Here is a 22,587-nt window from a genome sequence, read left to right as displayed (position 1 = left end):
ACAGGGAACCCAGATGCATTCTTTAAATGCCCAGCAGGTATGTTGTTATCTTGTGTGCTCAATAAATAATATGGTGGGTGGAATGATGCACAGTCATAATGCTTGTCAAGGATTATTTCCAGTGAAATATTTGTGTATAATTCTAGAGGAAATTTCTAGGTATAAATGATAATTATGCATCACAATGATATCTACTAAATTAATCAATTAAAATTTCTGACCAAAAGGGGCAGACACAAAAAAATTCTTCACCCGTGGGAATCAATCCTTTGAGGGCAGAGTTTAATTTCCTCGAGCAGCTGTAACTCATAAGTGAGTGCTTGAATTTTAATGAAACATTAATGAAACGTGAAAGACACGTTCAAGACAAGATTCCAAGGCTATGTGCAAATTTTTTTGGCATTGTCGTAAGTGGGAGGCAGGGTTAAGTTTGAATAGGTATTTCTTAGTAACATTAAGTCCAATCCAGCCAAAATTTGGTGTACTGATGTCGTTTTTATGACACAGAAATGTCGTTTTTTAAAGTGTATTTCTAATGGTGAGTGTTTTACTTAAAAACATGGATGCCATCAGCCAATCAGTAGGCATTTCATGACATAAGCACTGAACTACTGTCTCAAACCTTGAACAGAAATTTTTTTTTTATTTAAATTGGTAAGAACTGGACACTGGGGTGCTATTTACAAAGGGTGCTTTAACCCCACACTCCATCCATCCATCCATTTTCTTTAATGCTTATCCTAAGCAGGGTCACGGGGAGCCTGGAGCCTATCTCAGGGGGCTTGGGGCACAAGGTGGTGGGACACTCTGGACTGGGTGCCAACCCATGTCAGGGCACAAGCGTGCACACATTCACACACTATGGACAATTTAGAGATGTCAATCAGACTACAATGCAAACCTTTGGACTGGGGGAGGAAACCCCTAAAGCATGAGGAGAACATGCTAACTCCGTGCACAGGGTGGAGGCAGGAATCAAACCCCTAACCCTGGAGGTGCAAGGCAAACATGTTAACCACTAAGCCACCATGTATTATTATTATTATTATTATTATTATTATTATTATTATTATTATTATTAAGAAGCAATGTTTAACTGAAAAAAGTTTATAAAACATTAGCAATCATTCACCTTTTAATGCTAAAATAAAATAACTGACAAGTTTTTTAAAAAATCTAATTATATGTGGTTAACATTGACTGGGACTGTTTTCAGGTGGTTTCCAACTGTGTTGGAAAAGTCCTTGGACAAAACAAGGTAAACAATCTAAAGTGTTGTTTTTGGCAATTTACAACTTAAAATATATAGTGGCTGGAATTTCTGTGTATTAATAATAAATGTGCACTAATGTAATACTCCAGCCTACATTCTAAACTCAGATGTAAGCAGTAGAAAGTCATCTCAGACGTATTGATAATGCAGTCGTTAAAGCGGCTGTAGTTCCTGTGGTGTATGTGTATCTGAATAAGGTATGAAGGGACAGTCCATCATTGTCTAATGATTCTGTGTTCAGTACAGATCTCTCTCTAGGCCACTTTCACTGGCCTCGTGCTCCAGGCTCTCAACTGGACAAAGCCATTTGGAGGAGCCATTGTAGGAGCCTGTACTTGAAGGATGAGCAAGAACACTCCATTTTGGCTAGCAGAGAAACAAGTGGAAAAGGAAATATCATGGCAACAGTATATTTTCTATATAATCCTTTTACAAATTGGCAGTCTAGTGCTCACATGGCCGACATTTTCACTGTTGATTCTACTTTGAGTTTTTGAGCATCTACAGTGACTGACCCAGGACAGAGCAGGAGAGGGCTGGTCAAAAAAAGCACGTTTTAATCACTTTCTATTTATCACCATCAATAAAAAACTGTTAGATCTGTTAGGCCTATTTAACATCTTTAGAGCAAAATCTTCCTCCATTTTTCTCTTTCGGCTGAAAACCGAAAGTGCCATGTTTGCAGAAAGCTAGGAAGTCCATGAGTTGTGAGTACATAAGATAGAGGAAGTGGGCGTGGCTTCCAGGAAGTGCAGGTTATTATTGGAGAGTTCAAAATACCTGTGCAAATCATTCCAGATTCATATGTTGATTGACTCATGCCCCATTTTATTGGGAGAAATTGAGTGATAACTCATACTAGCTTCCTCCCATTTTAAATTGCAGAGCTCCTGTACAAACTGTGTAAAGGTTGGTAGGTCTGGTAATGTAATATATACAGTAATCAGAATAGATGTCACTGGATATCAGGGCCGTGTAATATCATTTATGATTATATCACACAAACACTGTCTCATCATGACCAAGGTTTTTCCCATGCATTTAAAAAACTCTTTTTTAAAGACAATTCATGGTAAAACCTGAGTTCATTCAGATGTTTAATGGAAATTGGGTATTGATCACTGTAACTAAATGCATGTATGTATGGTACTCATTTGTACCAATTTTACACAGCTAAGTAAAGGCAAGTCAGATGTATTAAGGCAGTTGTTTTCCATAAACCGTTAGAGTGACTCGATAAATCTGGCTTTACTGTGTTGTAAGCAGGTAGTGATTGGTCAGTGGAGAATTTTGCCCTCTAGAAAGTTTATTGAATGTCTGTGCCTTTACCGTAAATGTCTGTACCATTGTAATTCATCTGAGGCCCTGTAGAGCCTTTTGTTCAGTGAAATGTGTGTTTGTGTGTGCTGGGCTGCAGCATGTTTTCTCTGACAGACTAGATTAAGCATGGTTGTTAATGAGTCAATGGAGGATCATATCGATGCCTGCTCATTTTAATCCCATCCTTCGCCATGGATACCCTCCGCTGCCTCCGTCTGCATGGCGCGTCCACAGCTGGCTGAAATACGAGGAGGGGAATGGGAGAAGAGAGCCATTTTATTACAGCAGCTTGGCTCTGAGCAATTCTCACGCTTAGGAGTCATGTTTCACAGCAGCCAGCATGATTTCTCTTACTGTGTTGCTCTATAGTGCAAGAAAAATGCAAAGAGAGCCTACTTGTACCCGTTATTAGGTACATAGTAATTTGCTTTGGGTTGTGGGTTCGTGTTTCATTTTTTATTTCAATGAATATTGAAGAAATAATCTGCATCATTTATTAGTTTATCTATAAAAGTGATGCTATGCATGAGAAGGCTAAGAATATAGTCAATGTTTTTTTTTGCATCTTTAGCTACATCCGTATCTGTCGAGCCTACCAATGATTTCCTTTTAACCAACAGTCTTGCTTACAGTATTTCTTGCATGGTCTCACATCTAGGCCTATTTGATACAAGTCATTTTACTTTATGCATCTTGAATGTGATTTCTGCTTGGTATCACTTGATACATAAATTCGCTGGCTCAATCTTGTCTTTTTTGTTCTATGCACTTTTCATTTATTTGCCACCTCACATGATCAGTTTGATTGGCACAGCACAAATTCATGTCATAACCTGAAATAAGCCCATAAAGTAAGCCCCTTTTAAGCTTTAAGTACAAATACAGAGGCCAGGAAAAGTGTGTGTTTTTCTACATTTAGCTCATGAGGGTCTCTCACTTTTTGTTTCCTTTCTGCCTCAATCTCTTCATTATTTAGGTTTGTCTATGTGACCTGCATTGGCACACTGGAATATCAAATAATGACTTTATTGTGTAAAACTAATCATTCCTTGCCAGAAGTGTGCCTCTCATAATGACTGCCACTAAGATGATGCATTTGAGGACTTACTGGATCATTCATTTGGACAATAATAAGCAAGTGTGTGACATCTTTGTCAGTTTTACCTTATATATTGGATAAACAGGTCAGACTTCTTTTTTTTTTACCGTAAGTTATAAATTGAAGCAGAAGTCCCAGGTCTATTTGTGTCTCATGCGGCAGTAGTGCCAGGTCTGTCTGGACTGTGCATTACTGTGCAGGCAGCGGCTCCTCTCTCCCGGCTGAACGTGTCACTCCAGCTGCTCGCAGATCCCTGGAATGATGGCAATAGTGGCAAACATTGGCCATTACAAAAAAAAAATGTTGTGAAAGAGAAAAACAAGCTTTAAAAAAACCTCCTCTTGCATCTGGGTTGCTACAGTGGACTATTATCGTTCTCTTTTTGTTGACATGCTCCATGTTTTCACGAATACTCCATTAACGGTGCTCATTCCCCCTGACTTTCCAGCACCGAAAATGACCCGGGCACAGCCATTTCTGTGTCATAATGTGTGCTTATTAAGGTTTCCATATTCCTGCTCTTTTGAGCCCATACTCTGCTCCAAATAAATGGGGAAAATTTGCTCAGGGCATTACCCACAATCCTTCCATGGTAAGCAGGAGCACGAGCAGACGTGGCTATGAAATGTTGAGAGGCTCTTGCAGGTCATTGCCATGTCCTGGAGCTGCTGTTCATGTGCCCAGGAGAAAATTGATCAAATTTATTAAAAGTCAGTCCAAGCTGGTACACCAGCAAGAAATGGAACATACAAAGTGAATTTGTCCACTGATGGTCATGTGTAGCTTTTGAGCACATTATGATGGGTTTTGGCAGGCAGAAAGAGCAGATGGAAAAGGGATCGTGAAGGTTTGAGAGAGAAGGAGTGAGATAGAGAAAGGAGGACTTAGAAAAGATTTATAGCCTCAACATAGGCGCTCGTTTTATTCACCAAAAAAAAAAAAAACCCATTTCAAACGTACTCCCGAATTCATCGTTCAAACATAGAAGCACTTCTGAATGGTTTCCTCTGAGTGCAAAATGGTGCATGTGGTGGGCTTTTCTGCCTGGTTTGGTGCACTTTATCGGAGCACATCTTCTTCAGTAGGCTGTAACTGACTAAATTTATGCAGGTCTCATTTTCTCACCATGTTAGACACCGCTTTATTTCACTTGCTTGTTCTTGCAATTTTAACGAAGTTGGACGTTATTTCCTTTCTCAGAGCTGACTTTTAATCACGCCACTCTTCATCTTTGCATGCTATTTCTCTGCCTGTTGAGTCATTTCAAATTTAAGTCATAATTCTATCGTCATTTTCTCCACTTTCTCTTCCCGAACAAAAAAAAAACAAAAACGCAGTGACATGCTCTTGCATAATGACACATAAACACTGCACTTAAATATGAGCTGCTTTTTAAATAGCTGTCTCTTTGCTATTCTTATTGTGTATTTGCGGGCATTATGCTCTCCCCCTACTCTCCTTTCTCTTGCTACCCTTCATTGGAGGTAATTACACTTTCTTGCTTAGGAGAGGAGCAGCTCCAGTAAGGACTCCTCTCTCCTCACACATCAAAAGGGAGTAATGGGCCATATTGTCTCTACATAATAGGTACATTAGACGCAATTGTCTTTCTGCATGGTTTATATCAAACAAACAGCAGAACTTACACCTAGCATTATATGTTATGAACTGATGTTGCAGTTTAAGACTACAAGAAGTGATGAAAGTTTTGCAATTTGATTTTGTTCAGCATCAACACCCTTGTGTTCCCAGTTCCTTTAGTTGTTGTTTTGTTTTGTTTTTCTGAGTGTTTGAGGGATACAAAACGATGTGTATTTTGTGAGGCTGTCTGCTCCACACAGAAGAACTTCATAACTTCCTCCATAAAAAATCATTTAAAAAAATGCCTGGTGTTTTCTCTTGTCCTACTGACATTTGTTTTTACCTTTCTTTTCCTTTCCATGTTGTGTTTTTATTAGTCCTTCATTCCTCCTACCTTTAGATTGAATGTGTGGAAGCAGTCCCCTGAATGTCAAGAATGTGTTTATAAAAGAGGTGCACTTTGACCCCAGAGGACAATAAAGCACTTTTTCACCAGAGAGTTTGGTACAGCACAGTAACAAATCCATGAACCCGCATTTATTCTTTCATGTTCAGTAGCTGCTTTATCCAGATCAGCGTCGTGATGGAGCCAATCCTGGCAACACTGGCACAAGGTGGGAGAAAGCACACTGTATGGGAAGTCAGACCTTTGCAGGGTAACACACATTTATATATAGGGGCAATTCAGCATAGCCAATTTGTCTACCTGCATGTTTTTGGACAGTCAGAGGAAACCCAGATGAACACAGGGAGAACATGCACAGAAACTCCACACAGACAGTAAAAAGAATTCGGGACCGAACCAGGGACCCTGGAGCTGTGAAGGAGATGCTGCCATCATGCCACCCATGGACCCACATTTTGTTGCTAATTTTATTGCCATATGACTCAATCAAGTCTGCCATTATGAAAAACACTAGCTGACTAGAATTGTTTTCGTGTGATAATATTCCTGCTGTGTACAACTGAAAACCTGAAAAGTTCTGTTTGGTCGGCTGGATCCACTTATAACCAAATGCAGACCTTTAAGGTGGTCCATTCGTACTGTTGTTAGTGTTTACTGTTAACAATAATGTGGCATGGGAGATTAGCACAATACTATTGTCCAGAAAGCTCCTCCTACTTTCACATGTACCATTATGTAGTGAAAAATGGTACACAGATATTTGGTCAGGCTCTGGATAGCTCTGGATTAGTAACCATACCATACCACACTGTGCATTTGCTTTCATGGGAGAGAGTGACCAGCTATTGTTGCAACATTACATCAGCCATCAGACCGGGCAGATTTGTTTCTTCACAACATCAGAGGAAGACAACATTTCCTCACTGCCAAAAAATTCTCATACAAGCTCTAGTCTACACTGGATTACAGGAATTAGCCAGTCGCTTTGTATTTGTGTTGCATCTTGAATTGTTTACAGTTTTTGTCTCTCTGGTTTTTGTCATTTGGCAGTCACTTAGAGGTACAGTATGATTCGAGTTCAGTCGGAGGTGCAAGTGAGGTGGCAAGGCCATGCATTTGTCTAACCAAACCTAACTGCATCAAGTCCATCAGTGTGTTTGCAAATGACTAAATGTAAATATAAATGACCACAAATAACCAATGCAAGAACGTAGCTGAGGTCAGTGATTTCAAAGTATGTTTAAATCAGGATTAAATAATCTGTATCAACCTTATTCAGACCACATTTCTCTCTCTGTCAATTTATAGAGGAGAGGCCGGACTGCTCTAAAGCCAGGTGTGAGGTACAGTTCTCTCCCCGTTGTCCTGAGGACTCAGTGCTGATTGAAGGTTACGCTCCACCTGGCGAATGCTGCCCTCTGCCCAGTCGCTGTGTGTGCAGTCCTTCTGGGTGTCTGAGAAAAGTATGCCAACCTGGCTATCTCAACATCCTCGTATCCAAAAGCTCTGGCAAACCTGGAGAATGCTGCGACCTGTACGAGTGCAAACCAGGTAAGAATGCAAAACTCCTCTGAAAGATACCAGAGCACACACATTTCACAATTGACATATACAGGAGAGGGCAAATGATACATTGATGAGTTAAAATGTACTGTGTGCTGTCCAATCTCATGTTTTATTTGCCCAGAAAACCAACCAGGTAAAAATGGTAGCAACGTAATGTAATAACATATATGGAGTTAGCTAGTTAAGTGCATTAGTATGTGCTAAGAGAAACAAACAAGTTTATGATTATTAACATCTTCTAACAAAGTTGCTAATGTAACTCATTATGTTTGTGACCTCACCAAATGCGCTGTGGTGTGACATCACACAGAAAAAATATTCTCAGAGTGTGGCTAGCATCTGTTGACGTGTAGCTGCTAGGTGACTGTGTAGTAAATTCTAGATGTATTGCAGTATACTGTGTGTGTATGTAGTTTTGTGCTGAAGTGTATTCTTATTCCTGATTCTAACAGGATAGTCTGTCTTACATGCACGCTAATTAATCCACCTAGTAAAAATCATTCCGCCATCAAACAGATCATGCCTTGGCCAGTGTGTCTAGTGCAGCAGGTGGCAGGATTTGGAATGAGTAGCTCACTCTGTAATTACAGTATTGACGCAAATCACACCATTGTGTAGTGAATTAAGTTTGAATATGAACATTTTTGTTTTGTGAAAGTCAATAAGGAGTAGGTTTTTTCCTGGTTGTTAAACCTACTTGGGTGACTAGGCTGCTGATTTGTCCACCCCTGCAGTAAAACATGAAGGAGAGTGTATCAACTTGAATATATACACATAAAGCAGTTGATAGTGGCCCCTGTTTGTTTTCTTGACAACGCCTGTTGGTAGCTGCAGTAAACAAAGTGACAGGTGCTGGAATTGTTTCCTTTTGTTTGTGTGTGTGTGTGTGTGTGTGTGTTTTCAGCACTTTGTGTATTCTGGTTTAAACAGCATTGAGCTGCTCTGAGAGAGAAATCAAAGGCAAATTATTTGCAATCCTACCTGAGTATTTGACAAATTGTGTTAACACGTTTAGTGATTGTGTGTTTGTGTGGGCAGTTTTCAGTGTGGACTGCAGCACGGTGGAATGTCCTCCCATACAGCCCATGCAGTGTCCAGCAGACAGCTACGAAACGCAGGTCAGGCTCACAGCCGACGGATGCTGCACACTACCCACCAGGTGAGACACACACACACAGACACACATCACATCTCTGTCATACCTCTCTGTCTCATCAGCACAGCTCTCACAGCCAGGACAATGATCCTTTACTTCACTATTCATTTATCTCGATTATGCTTGGCTGCGCTGTAACAGTGTCTTTATGCTGCTTTAAAATGCTCTTATTTACTCAAGCTTTATAGTGCTTAGTGAAACACATGCCTATAAATTGCCAGAAATGAGTGATGAGATTACATTCTGAACTGTACCTTGAATTGTTATTGACACCCCGTCTACTTTTTATATTTTTATATTTTTATATTTTTTCTCATCTCCTCTGTCTTGCCTTTTTCTCGCTGTTAGGTGTGAGTGTTTGCCTGGTGTCTGCACCTTCCCACAGTGCTCAGCAGGAACACAGCCCCACTTGGTCTCCCGTGGTGATGGAACACCGGGACGGTGCTGTGATGTGTACGAGTGTGTCAATGGTAGGTCTTGTTAGCTCAGTGTTTGTGTGTGTGTGGCTGTGTGTATGTGTAGGAGAGGTTCACAGGTGAAGAGTGCACATAGAATGTTACTGAGCTTGGACAAGAGGCCAAGAGCAGAGTCTGTTGACTGAGTTGCAGTGAGAGGACAGAGTGTGTGATGTGTGTATGCAAACATACTAATGCTGTCCCTAATAATGAGCTTCTTAAGGAGTGTAAACACACAGCAGCAAGCTCATTTAGACAGCTCAGAAAAGCCCGCTGTATATTTATTTAAAGGAAACAAAGAGTCACAGAGTTGCTTTAAGTTATACCATGTTATCCTTGAAGGAATACAGTATGTCCTTTGACGAGAGGTGATGAGCTGAACTCTTGTACCTGACTGAGGAAAACACACTAGTCTTTTTGCAGTCGTGGCTTTTATGGCGAACTCTGGAATTAATGCAGTTAGATTTTGTTTGTACAATTATGTGCTGAGTGAAATGGAAACAGACAGGCAGGGGCATGACCTTGCTTCTTCAATTGCTAGCCCAACTAACCTCAAATCACTCTCAGTCTCTGAGAGGTCTGTTACTCCTGTGCAATCCATGCAGTCTTAATAAATCATATCTAGCTCATGTTGATTTTAGCACTGTAGGTATTTTGATCCCATCCCTTAAGTATTAGCAACAATAAAACCACTGTTGTTATGTGGCCATTTGCTTTGTCACCAAAACATAAGTTTGTTAGCCTGGGAAAACCCTTTAACTGCACTGCAAAAAATGTTATCTTATAAAGTGAAACTCTTTGAATATGGGCAAATTTAGCCTGTTTTAGATGGGTTTACTCATTAAAATTGTCTTATTTTATTGGCAGATCATCTTTCTCCCTACAAATACATGCTAGAAATGAAAAAATGATCTTCCAATAGAATAAGACTATCCAAAGCTAGAAATTAAAATATGTAGAAATAGATTTAATATTCATATATTTAGTGTATTATAATCCTGTAATAGGAAGTATTAGATAAATATGACTATATTCAAGATATTTTCACTTGCTAATATGTAATTTTTTTGTCATTGTGCTCAAAGATTTTTTATATATATATATACACTATCTCACAAAAGTGAGTACACCCCTCAAATTTTTGTAAATATTTGATTATATCTTTTCATGTCACAACACTGAAGAAATGACACTTTGCTACAATGTAAAGTAGTGAGTGTACAGCTTGTGTAACAGTGTAAATTTGCTGTCCCCTCAAAATAACTCAACAGAAAGCCATTAATGTCTAAACCGCTGGCAACAAAAATGAGTACACCCCTAAGTGAAAATGTCCAAATTGGGCCGAAAGTGTCAATATTTTGTGTGGCCACCATTATTTTCCAGCACTGCCTTAACCCTCTTGGGCATGGAGTTCACCAGAGCTTCACAGGTTGCTACTGGAGTCCTCTTCCATTTCTCCATGATGACATCATGGAGCTGGTGGATGTTAGAGACCTTGTGCTCCTCCACCTTCCGTTTGAGGATGCCCCACAGATGCTCAATAGGTTTTAGTCCATCACCTTCACCCTCAGCTTCTTTAGCAAGGCAGTGGTCATCTTGGAGGTGTGTTTGGGGTCGTTATCATGCTGGAATACTGCCCTGTGGCCCAGTCTCAGAAGGGAGGGGATCATGCTCTACTTCAGTATGTCACAGTACATGTCGGCATTCGTGCTTCCCTCAATGAACTGTAGCTCCCCAGTGCTGGCAGCACTCATGCAGCCCCAGACCATGACACTCCCACCACCATGCTTGACTGTAGGCAAGACACACTTCTCTTTGTACTCCTCACCTGGTTGCCGCCACACATGCTCGACACCATCTGAACCAAATAAGTTTATCTTGGTCTCATCAGACCACAGGACATGGTTCTAATAATCCATGTCCTTAGTCTGCTTGTCTTCAGCAAACTGTTTGCGAGCTTTCTTGTGCATCATCTTTAGAAGAGGCTTCCTTCTGGAACGACAGCCATGCAGACCAATTTGATGCAGTGTGCGTCATATGGTCTGAGCACTGACAGGGTGACCCCCCACCCCTTCAACCTCTGCAGCAATGCTGGCAGCACTCATACGTCTATTTCCCAAAGACAACCTCTGGATATGACGCTGAGCACGTGCACTCAACTTCCATGGTTGACCATGGTGAGGCCTGTTCTGAGTGGAACCTGTCCTGTTAAAGCGCTGTATGGTCTTGACCACCGTGCTGCAGCTCAGTGTCAGGGTCTTGGCAATCTTCTTATAGCCTAGGCCATCTTTATGTAGAGCAACAATTCTTTTTTTCAGATCCTCAGAGAGTTCTTTGCCATGAGATGCCATGTTGAACTTCCAGTGACCAGTATGAGGGAGTGTGAGTGCGATGACACCAAATTTAACACACCTGCTCCCCATTCACACCTGAGACCTTGTAACACTAACAAGTCACATGACACCGGGGAGGGGAAATGGCTAATTGGGCCCAATTTGGACATTTTCACTTAGGGGTGTACTCACTTTTGTTGCCAGCGGTTTAGACATTAATGGCTGTGTGTTGAGTTATTTTGAGGGGACAGCAAATTTACACTGTTACACAAGCTGTACACTCACTACTTTACATTGTAGCAAAGTGTCATTTCTTCAGTGTTGTAACATATAAAGATATAATCAAATATTTACAAAAATGTGAGATACTGTATGTTTCTCATTTGCATGCATCTCAACCAGAAATAAAGGCACAGCATTTTAAAGATTGGTCACCCCCAAAAAGTAAAAATGGAGAAAGCACATTTAAAGATTCCTTTCCAATTCCACTGAAAGCCTCCCCACCTACATATACATTTATAACCTAATCTACTTATGGAAAAAAAATATATTACTGCCAAATTTGTAAGACATTAGGAAATGAGTTATCAGCATCATCCACATCAGGCTCTGTCTTAAGATCTTAGGTAAAAGCCACTCACAGCATTTAAACATGAAAATTGTCTCTTCCCTCAACTGATCTCTGTTCACACTAACATGAGTGGTGAAATAATGGCTGGCTGATTCATTCATTCAGATCTGATGACTAATTTTATTGTTATTAATTATTTTTTTATTAGGTCATTTAAACATTTTAAACCATCAGCTCTCATCTGTACAGAGTGTGTAAGCATTCTTCTCTGTTTTGATGATGATGTAATGGTGCAAGAGCATAAAATTCATTTGACAGTCAATATCCGATTACAGACTTCACTGAGTAGGCTTATATCCATTTCACTATGGTATGTAACTATCCAAGGTTTAGCCATCTTTAGGCAGACTGACTGTATTACTGTCTTCACAGATGAAACCCAGGGCTCAAACCAAGAGTAGACATGCAGAGCTATTAATTGTATAAACATTCAATCTAACAGGGTACAGCTGGACAACAACATACACCTGTCAGTCACATGTTCCAATATGTTTGATCACTTGATAAATGGGTGGGTTTAAACAAAAGGTGCCATGTTCTAAGTTGTTTAACACATCCAGATATAAATATCATGAAATGAAAGATGAAATTCTGGTCTATCGTCTCAAATTGATCTTTTGATTTCAAACCCAAAATTGTTTTCAGTGTATATCAAAAACGAAAAAGAATTGGCCTTGCCATTCCAATACTTTCAGAGGGGTATGTCAAAGATTATTGTAGAAAGAAAAGAAAAAAAAAACCCTCAATTTTCCCCTCTTTTTTTGGTTGTTTTCCAGAATTCTGGCACAGTGATATCTGACAGTTTTAAGTAGACTGCTACACAGATACAGTCAGGTCCAAAAAATATTTGGACATTGACAAAGTTATTATTGTTTTTGCTGTTGGCTAGAGACTTTAATTTAATTTCAGTGTTTTTACATCCAAATTGGGTGAACAATGTAGGAATTACAGGACTTTTTTCCTTTCAAGGAACCGAAGGTCATTGGACAAATTAACAATCATAAATTAAATTGTCCAATTCAGTTGTTTGCAGTCAATGACGAGACACCGGACTGTGGATTTGTTCCCTGGTGATGCTCTGCCAGGCCTTTACTGCAGTTTTCTTTAGTTCTTGCTTGTTCTTTGGATGTTCTGACTTCAGTTTTGCCAGCAAATCACTTTGTTTGCACTTTGAGCTTCAATACACAGCTAAAATACTTTAACAAGAACTTTATCAATGTCCAGATATTTATGGACCTGACTGTATTTACAGGACAAAGCTTGCATTTGCAGAATTAGGTGGCATCCTTATTATTATTATTATTATTATTATTATTATTATTACTACTACTATTATTGTTATTATTATTATTATATTTAACGATCGAGGGAAGATGAATAAAGTAGGAAGAATACCTTCCTGAGATAGTGGAAGGCAGCATGAAGAGGCCAGATCAAATAAAAACTAAAGAAAAATGAGCATCACAAGCATCAATATAGAGAGAAACAAGATAGAGGTATGTTTTAAAATGATTGCACCTCCCTGGCAGGTGTTTATTTGTTTCCTGTTTATCCTACAGTAAAGCCTGAGGCACATGCTGCACTTGAGAGAGCATTTAATAAGAGCCTCCCGTGCTTGTTGTTTGGAGGATAAGAAAATGATGAACACACAATACATATATTAACAGACAGAGACACGCAAACGCAACACAGCAAGCGCAAACATCTGTGCTATGATGAGGAGCCAGGGTGTGTGTCATCTCAGTGGCGCGCTGTGAAGTAGCTCTGTGTCTGGCGGCTGATTAGAGAACAAAGAGGCAGGGCTCAAGATCAGCTCAGGGGAGCATCAAAGCCCCGGAAACAGGAACACTTTGATTGAACATCTGGCCACTGGTGGCTACGTTTGGGCACCAAGCCTGTATTAATATCACACGGCCTAAGGGGAGAGAGAGAGAGGGAGAGAGAGAGAGAGCACAAAAGAGGAAGGATGAACTCATCTCTATGGGTGTGAACCTACACAATCAATAAGAAACAGCTGTCCTGCTTACATCATTAGTTGTGTGCTGCAACCCCTGGCATCCCACTTTCCCATCTGAAGATACTTTCATCACATCAGCACATGAAAATGCAGCTTACAAAAGTGCATGATACATCCACTCGTGAGCCCACACTGAACTGCAAGGTGTTACATACACTTGAGTTAATAAGTGAAACGGCCAAATGTGAGGATGGCTCTGATAATATTGCAACACATTTTGCCCTTCTGTCTTGTGACTAGTGTCACTAACCCTAGTGTTTTGTTCAGATTAAAATCATTCATTTTGATTTCAGAGTGTCTTATTTGCACCCAGGCAATACAGCTATTTGACCTCTAGACACCAAAAAACTGTAAAAGAATGTGTAAAAGAAGTGCCATATCCTGATTTAGCACTGCGCTGATGTTGGAGCTAATTTAGCTAATGTTATTACTTCAGATTTTAATAGTAGTCTAATAAGCCAGCTAATGTTCAGCTAACTATACAGTCTGTGTAATTAACTTGTACTAGTAAGCTAACTAACATTAGGCTAAGTATTATACTGGGAAATGAAAACTAGTAGCAAGTTTTGCTGGCAAGCTAAATAACATTAGAACGGGAAAACATATTTTATTATTTAAATATATATATTTTTTATTTCAGTAGAAAGCTAGCTAACGTTATAGTACAAGCACTAGCTAACTTTAGCTAAACTGTGTAACTGCAAGTGACAGTTCTAGTGAGGAAGATGACACTGAGCATTGTATGATAAAAACCCGTAGCTAAGTGTGCTAGCCATCACCCTTTCAGTAATGTCTAGATTTTTGTGCAAATGGTATACATTCCCGTTTTCACCCTGGTGTAAATAAGCATTGCCTTTTCATTTTTCATGTCATTTTTAACTAGGGCAATATTAAAGGTAGGATTTCCAAATGATAATTTCCAGTTTGAGACAACTTTTGCTTTGTGACATGGTGCATTATCATGCTGGGAGTAGCCATTAGAAGATGGGTAAATTGTGGCCATGAAGGGATGCACATGGTCAACAACAATACTCAAATATGCTGCAGCATTTGAGCGATAAGTTATTGGTATTAACTAAGATTCATCAGATCAGGCTACATGTTTCACGGCTTCAATTGTCTAGTTTTGGTGAGTCTGAGCCCACTGTAGCTACAGCTTACTGTTATTGGCTGACAGAAGTGGAACCCGGCGTGGTCTTCTGCTCTTTGTAGTCCATCCGCCTCAAGATTCGACATGCTTTGCATTCTGAGATGCTTTTCTTCTGACCACAGTTGTACAGAGTTGTTATCTTAGTTGCTGTAGCCTTTCTGTCAGCTCAAACCAATCTGACCTCTCTCTCTTTTTCTCTCTCTCTGTTTTTTTCTTTCCTGCACCATTCTGAGTAAACTAGAGACTGCTTTGCATGATAATCCCAAGAGATCAGCAGTTATTGAAATAATCAAACCAGCTCGTCTGGCACCAACAATCATGCCACTGTCAAAATCACTGCAATCACATTTTCCCCCATTCTGATGATTGATGTGAACATTACCCAAAGCTGCTGTCCTGTATCTGCATGATTTTATGCATTGCACTGCTGTCACACGATTGGCTGATTAGATAATTGCATGAATGAGTAGGTGTACAGGTGTTCCTAATAAAGTGCTTGGTTAGTGTATATTGCTATAAAACGAAAAGAGATGGCATGGTTCACTTGCACATCCATTACTAATTAGCGAACACAGCACGAGGGTTAAGAAAGTGTGTATCTATCTGTGTTGTGATGGGGCTGATGGGGTTTGAACAAACCCTTGTTGTTACCTTCCATCATCAGGAAGGACGTGCAGGCTCCGAGCACCCTACCACATGGTGTCTGGATCAGCTGCGCCATCTGCAAACAAACCGGCGGCTAGATTACTCCATCGACGGCAGATGTTTGCTTGAGACAGAGCGCAGTTTTGCGCACTCTGGCACAGGAGGATGTGTGTTTGGGACAGTGAGGGAGAAAGCATTCTCAGACAGTGTGTTTGTTCACCAGATTTCTCATTCAGACGATGATGTCACCCAGCTGGAGATAGATAAGGGGCTGATTAGCTTGTGTCTGTGTGTATGTGTGTTGTCCCCACTAGAATAGGAATATCTGACAGCTTTGTCCACATGAATAAAAGTGCTTCTTTTTTTTTTTTAAAGCTTTGAAATCTTGACAGCATAAAATGGCTGTTTATAAAAGCTGCGCTGTTTTTTTTTTTTAAACTGAAATGGTAAAAACATTTCTGGTTAATGAGGTTATGTTCTGTGTGAGGTTTTGATTTCGGATTGGGTGTAGTAAATTCTTATTACATATATGAGATACCGCATCTATAATCCTATGTGACAAAAACAACCTTGTGTGTATGTTTGCGCACTGAACACAAACGCTTAAATGCCACGCTGTTTCTTCTTTATATGAGTTTCTGCTGCCTCATAATTATGTCTTCACAAGCCTCTACCTGGTGTAAACAAGCAGTGCACATGTCTACACTAGGCCTGTTTGCTATCTCCGATAACTCACATCCTTTCTGTTTAATAATAGAGCTTTTTCTTTTCATTTGTTTGCTCATAAAAATCACTGCATTCCACTTTTGTCATTCTGGCTGTCTTTATCCACTTATCTTAGAATCACTCCATTTCAGAGGAAGGGAGATAATGTTATTTACAAGTGAATACACAAACAGGTCCATGAGTGCTGCTGAATTTGAGCCTCTCTCTGTTGCACTCTGATTTCAGTGTCAATAATAATATTTTTAGGGCTCTGATTACTGTTCTGCACTCACACACACACACACACATACACACACACACACCCCCACCCACCCCACCAACCATTCCATTTGTCAGTGTGTGCGCCCCCCAGCCCAACCATACACAGTCATTACACTAGTTTTTGCTCAGAGAAAGGCTGTCATTGTCAAGAGGATGATTGGCGGTTATGTAAGCCACTTGAAAAGCTTTGGGCAAAAGATACAGTATAGAGACCTCAGAAGTCCTAATTTCATGCTGCAGCCATAGCACAGAATTTCTTTTTCTCCACTTCCCATTGAGGGGAGAGTGATCTTGTAGGATTGAAGGATCCCCAACTTGGTGGCTTCTAAGCAGTAAGTGCTTAGATTAGTCCTTTAAATGCCTGTTGTTCTGTCGCATTCAAGAGACGTGGAAATTCGAGAACAAGTGAACCTCTTTCAGAGGCTGGACTCTGATTAAAACCCACAAGATATTGTGAAGTGCTGGGCTTAAGCACTCAGGGCTTAAACAGCCCAGAGATTATCAACCTTAAAGCACATGGACTGCTATTGGATTGTGTGCATGGCATGTTTGATTGGCAGTTTAAAGAGATCATGCTGTGTATAGAAAATTGTGTCCCTTCACCTACCTGCCCTCTCTTTTTTTGTTTGTTTGTTTTTCAGAGAACGGCAAAGGAAATGTTCCTCTATTGGAAGTGAAGAGCGATATTAAGGCTCTTCTAGCTTACAAGTCACATAGGGGGCTAACAGTATTACAGCTGTAGTATAAATCCTGCCATGATTGACAGCTCCATAAAGTGGTTCTCCACTTTTCATTTCTCCAGCTGCATAATTGCCCTAACATTTTTTTTTGTGGTTTTTTTTTTGTGTTGATTTCTTTATTTCAGCAAAGCTAGCTATGTTCAGTAGCTGCTATGTTACACATAATTAGGACTGCTAAAACATTTGCACAGGGCATTTTAGTACAATTGGTCTTGTTTTGCAGGGGGGGAATGATTTGCATGGTCATAGTTGTCTTGGGCCTGCCAAGGCGAAGCACACCTGCAGCTCTGTGCGTCTTATCACATTATTTAGTCTGTCTCACGGCAGCTGCAGCCAAAACAAGAGAGGCTCCAGCATAGGGGAGGGAAGCAGGCGACTGGGAGGCAGTGTCTGATGGGCTGCTTGCTGCCCGAACCACAGAGGAGGATAGAAAAACACAGGGCTGCTGGAAAATCGCTGGCTATTAAGGAGCTCAAAATAACGGTCACTTTAAGCTTTGTATAGTCATCACTGTCTACAGACAAATTTGGACCTGGTGCTAAGAAAGTGTGTGGGCATACTGCTTGAAGTTGTATGGAGGTTTGCTTGCATCTTAAAAAGGCTTGCTTTACAGGTTCATTGTTTGAATCTAAGTGTAATTCACGACCCTTAACTCCAGTTTAGTTTCTGTATGTTTCCACTCTACGTGGTGTGTTTAAATGATTTTAAGCCACATTTTCCTAATTACATTATAGGTGATATTATATAAATCTGCTCCCTTGTGAAGGTTAGTGGCTTCTGGGTCACAATCAGTGTTATTTTGAACCTGTGCTTTGTGGCTATGTGACTGTGGTTTAAAGGTGCTTTTAATCTCTAGCTAAAGAATTTCACAGGCTGAGGCTGCTTCAACACAGCCCTGTGAACCAACACCAATGAGACAGGCTTCCTTTTGCTTCAGATACCTTCTGTCTGTAGATAAGCTCTGTCTGTGTGTGGGTGGCTTTGTATGTTTCTCCATATGAATGACATTGCAAAAGAAGAGTAACCAGTCACATAGTTCATTTGCCTCACCTGCAATACTTTCACACAAACAAACATGTGATTTAGAAAGGACTGGACATTTATATAGCTGGAGAAAAAAAAAGTCGGCAGTATGGACATTGTCAATTATGGACACCCCTCATAATTGACAATGAAGCAGAATTTTTTATGTTTAAAGAAAAGCTTACTACTATAAGATTACATTAACATTAACATGCTCCAGCAGCAGATAAGGCTTGTAGAGCAACTGAATAATAGGTAAAGATATACATCAAATACCATTAAATGTTAGAGATAGACTACAAAGCAAGGTGTATTTCAAACTAGAACCCCTCACTATTACATTACTATAATGGTTCCTCTCACTGGACTAAAGTCAGATGGCAGAATGAGACCAAATTTTGAGAACACTTGCCTTTGGCAGTCTTGGTTGATCAGCAATGCCAAATGCTGAAACTGCAAAATTGATTATAAAGGTGTTTATAAAGGTGATTTTGCGTTTAATTAAATCACGCCAGATCCACTCTGTAGCCAAAATTGTGTGTTAGGTTGGACACCTGCCTTTGGCCACTGTAGTGCACCAGTTATGTGATTACAGCTGAGCCCCTTGGAGACGCCGCACTCCACAGCATCCATCACACATAGAATTGGCCTTCTGCAGGTGTTGATTGGACATAGAGTGGTCTTCTGCTAATACTACTGTTCTGTTTTCACTATCCTACAAACCCTTCAAGTGCAAATCTGTTCAAATCTGTCTCTGCTTACAGCAGATTGCATGTCTTACCCTTGATTTTCCATAAATTTAGGTCATCATATCTCTGGAATGTTAGGGTCAGTTTATTTTGAAAAGTTATCAAGCCGATTTATGATGTCCTTGAGAAAAAAGAAATAAAGAAATCAGATAGTAGTGATTTCCCAGAGCTTACTAGAGAATGTTCTGAGGTAAGATGGTAGCATTCAGGTGTAGTGGTTGTAAACCCGGGTAAATTAGAATTATAATTCTAAAAGACATTCATACTTTGATTAAATTTTGTCATCCTCTGTTTGCATGCTGAGAAGTATAGATATCAACATATCATTAAACAAAATGCAATTCTCAGGGGTATTTCCTGAGTTATAAATAGTCTATTGTGTTCACAAACATTTTTTCTAATGCAAACACATTATTTCTTATCACAATAAATGTCAGGAAAAGCCTGAAATGTATATTGTAGTGGAAATGTATATATTTTTTAAAAATACTAGACTCATTGGCCCTTTTATCAGGTCCACTTGCCATGTACAGTACGTCCCATTGTAGGTATATAGTTATTGATTGTAACCCATCTGTTCATTTGTCCACCTGCCTCTGTCCAGTCTCTTAGTGAAAATGGACCTCTGTAGGACCCCCACTGACCAGATATTATTTGAGTAATGGATTATTTACAGCACCTTATCGATAGAGACATAGTAGGAGCATCTTAGTGTGTGTGTGTGGTTTGAAGCAGAGTAGATTAGCAATATATATATATATATATATATATATATATATATATATATATATATATATATATATACATATATATATATATATATGTGTGTGTGTGTGTGTGTGTGTGTGTGTGTGTGTGTGTGTGTATATATACATGTATTTATTGCAATTTCAGCATTATCTTATTAAAATTCCTGTACTAACTTTAGCATTTCTTTTCAATGAATCTACACTGACTGAACACTTATCAGGAACACCTGTACACCTACTCATTCATGCAATTATCTAATCAACCAATTGTGTGACAGCAGTGCAATGCATAAAATCATACATATACAGGGCAGCAGCTGCGGGTAATGTTGGCATCAACCTTCAGAATGGAGGAAAAAATGTGATCTCAGTGATTTTGACCATGGCATGATTGTTGGTGTCAGAAGGACTGGTTTGAGTATTTCTGTAATCTCCTGGGATTTTCACACACAACAGTCTCTAAAGTTTACTGGTGCAAAAAAGAAAAGACATCCAGTGAGTGGCAGTTCTGCAGACAGAAATGCCTTGTTGATGAGAGAGGTCAGCGGAGAATGACCAAACTTGTTCGAGATGACAGAAAGGCTACAGTAACTGCAGCATTTCTGCCCACTGCAACCTCAGCTTTCTGTTCTTGGCTGACAGAAGTGGAACCTGACATGGTCTTCTGCAGATGGTAGGATCAGAATTTGGTGCCAACAGCATGAATCCACGAACTTAATATGCCTTGTGTCAACAGTCCAGGCTGGTGGAGGTGGTGTAATGGTGTGGGGAATGTTTTCTCGGCACATTTTGTGCCCATTAATGCGAGTCAATCATCACTTGAATGCCACAGCCTATCTGAATATTTTTGCATCCCTTGGTAAATGGCCACAATTTATCTATCTTCTAATATCTACTTCCAGCATGAAAATGCACCATGTCACAAAGAAAAAGTCGTCTCAAACTGGTTTTATGAACATGATAATGAGTTCAGTGTTCTTCAGAGGTCTTCACAGTCACCAGATCTGAATCCAATTGAACACCTGTGGGACGTGGTAGAACGAAAGATTCGCATCATGAAAGTGCGCCTGAAATCACCGTCATGTCAACATAGACCAGAATCTCAAAGTAATGTTTGCAACATATTGTGGAATTCATGCCACAAAGAATTCAGGCTGTTTTGAAAGCAAAGGGAAGCCCTACCCAGTATTAGTATAGTTGCTTACACTCATTTATGAGTGTATTTGTTCTACAAATTATCATACATGGCTTTGTTTATTTCTCAGTGAGTGAAGTATGCCAAATATGTGCATACAATGTCAATTTCCCCTTTAAATAATTCTGAAGTTATTTGGAATGGTATTTCATCTCAAGGCTAAAAGTTTACTCAGATATACAGTAAAACTGAAACATTGTGCACAGTGCGTGAAAATACCAGCAAAATACATTCTCTGGGTTGTAAAGGTTAACGAGTGGTCTTGGCTTACTACAACTAGTTTTTCAAAATAACTGAAAACCTTGATAAAGGTTTTGGCCGGAATGTGTTTAAAAAAAAATTCTCTAAATGAAGCACTATCTGTAGTGAAAGAAGATTCATGCCCAAGGCAGAGAGCTAAAACAATGACGCAATTAGTTCTAAAACTCTTTCAAGTTCACATAGCTACTTTGTATAAAGAGTGGATAAAAAGTAATCTGCAGTTTGAACACATGTAGCATAATTGTTTACCAAGATGGTCATCTATGTGCTGGAAATAATAAGTCAGAAACCAGGCATGGTTTTGAGCTTAGCATTTATGAGCAACTGTTAATGTTAAGTCCTTCAGAAACAGGAATGCAGCTAGAGGAATGCTGAGGCCAGAGCTTCCCCATGTCTAATGGATAGGTCACAACAAGTGATAAAGCAGATGGGACCCATGATACTATTTCTTCTCTGAGAAATGTCTGCTTTCTAAACATGGAACCTCTGAGTTGTGTTAAAAATGTATCTTTTCACTGGTTACTATTAAGGTCTAATAGAAGCCTTTGTGCTGCATGGTGGAGACTTGAATAATGGAGTATATGAATAATTACACCAGCGAGCTTGGAACTCACATGGTGAACATCTGGATGGTTTGGGATAACTGCATTGGCACTGCTCAGGCTCCTTCTAATTGACCTGACCCTTTATCACACACTGGCCATGCTGGACTGCCCCCAGCACTAAACTCATTAGGAGTGCTCTACCTTGCAGTAGTTTATCATTAAGCCATCTTGTGCTACGTATTGTCGTTCACAAAAACGTGCAGGTTTACAGTATTCCAGAAGTTTGTAATGTGCATCAGTTTTATATTCCTACCTGGTTTATAAAGTCTTGCTTTTCCTCAGTGCAACTGTACATATTAATTCATTGTGAATTGATCTGTTACTGTTAGTAACAAACCTCTCCTGTGAAGTACATGATGGATTTTAACACACATCAGTCACAGTCTGCCTGTTACACAACAGCTGTCTGGCTAATAATAGCATTGTCGGCACTTTCCTGTAATTCATGCCCAATTGTCATTTTGACAAGAAAATAAGACAGAGAGAGAAAGAGAAGTGCAAGCCGATGAAAAAGACAACGTTTTGATTATAAATTGTAGCAAATCCCTACCCTGATGTTTGGTACCTGGCTGGTGTGACAGTTGTGCAGGCTCACAGGTTCTTTGTGTACAACCCCAATTCCAAAAAAGTTGGGACGCTGTGTAAC

At 39.8% G+C, this 22,587-nt stretch overlaps 1 protein-coding gene across 2 annotated transcripts in view; it reads left to right on the top strand.

Annotated features, from left to right (window-relative positions):
- crim1 (cysteine rich transmembrane BMP regulator 1 (chordin-like)) overlaps nucleotides 1-22,587 on the top strand; it is an 88,044-nt gene that overhangs the window by 35,545 nt on the left and 29,912 nt on the right. For both annotated transcript variants that reach the window (XM_053633906.1, XM_053633907.1), the window contains exons 3-5: nucleotides 6,988-7,230; nucleotides 8,284-8,404; nucleotides 8,750-8,871. In XM_053633906.1, coding sequence (XP_053489881.1) covers nucleotides 6,988-7,230; nucleotides 8,284-8,404; nucleotides 8,750-8,871 — 486 coding nt within the window. The remainder of the gene's footprint in view (nucleotides 1-6,987; nucleotides 7,231-8,283; nucleotides 8,405-8,749; nucleotides 8,872-22,587) is intronic.

The sequence above is a fragment of the Ictalurus furcatus genome, chromosome 9 (genome assembly GCF_023375685.1).
Source record: "Ictalurus furcatus strain D&B chromosome 9, Billie_1.0, whole genome shotgun sequence".
In the NCBI taxonomy this organism is placed as follows: Eukaryota; Metazoa; Chordata; class Actinopteri; order Siluriformes; family Ictaluridae; genus Ictalurus; species Ictalurus furcatus.
This window is presented reverse-complemented; position numbering and strand designations above follow the sequence as displayed.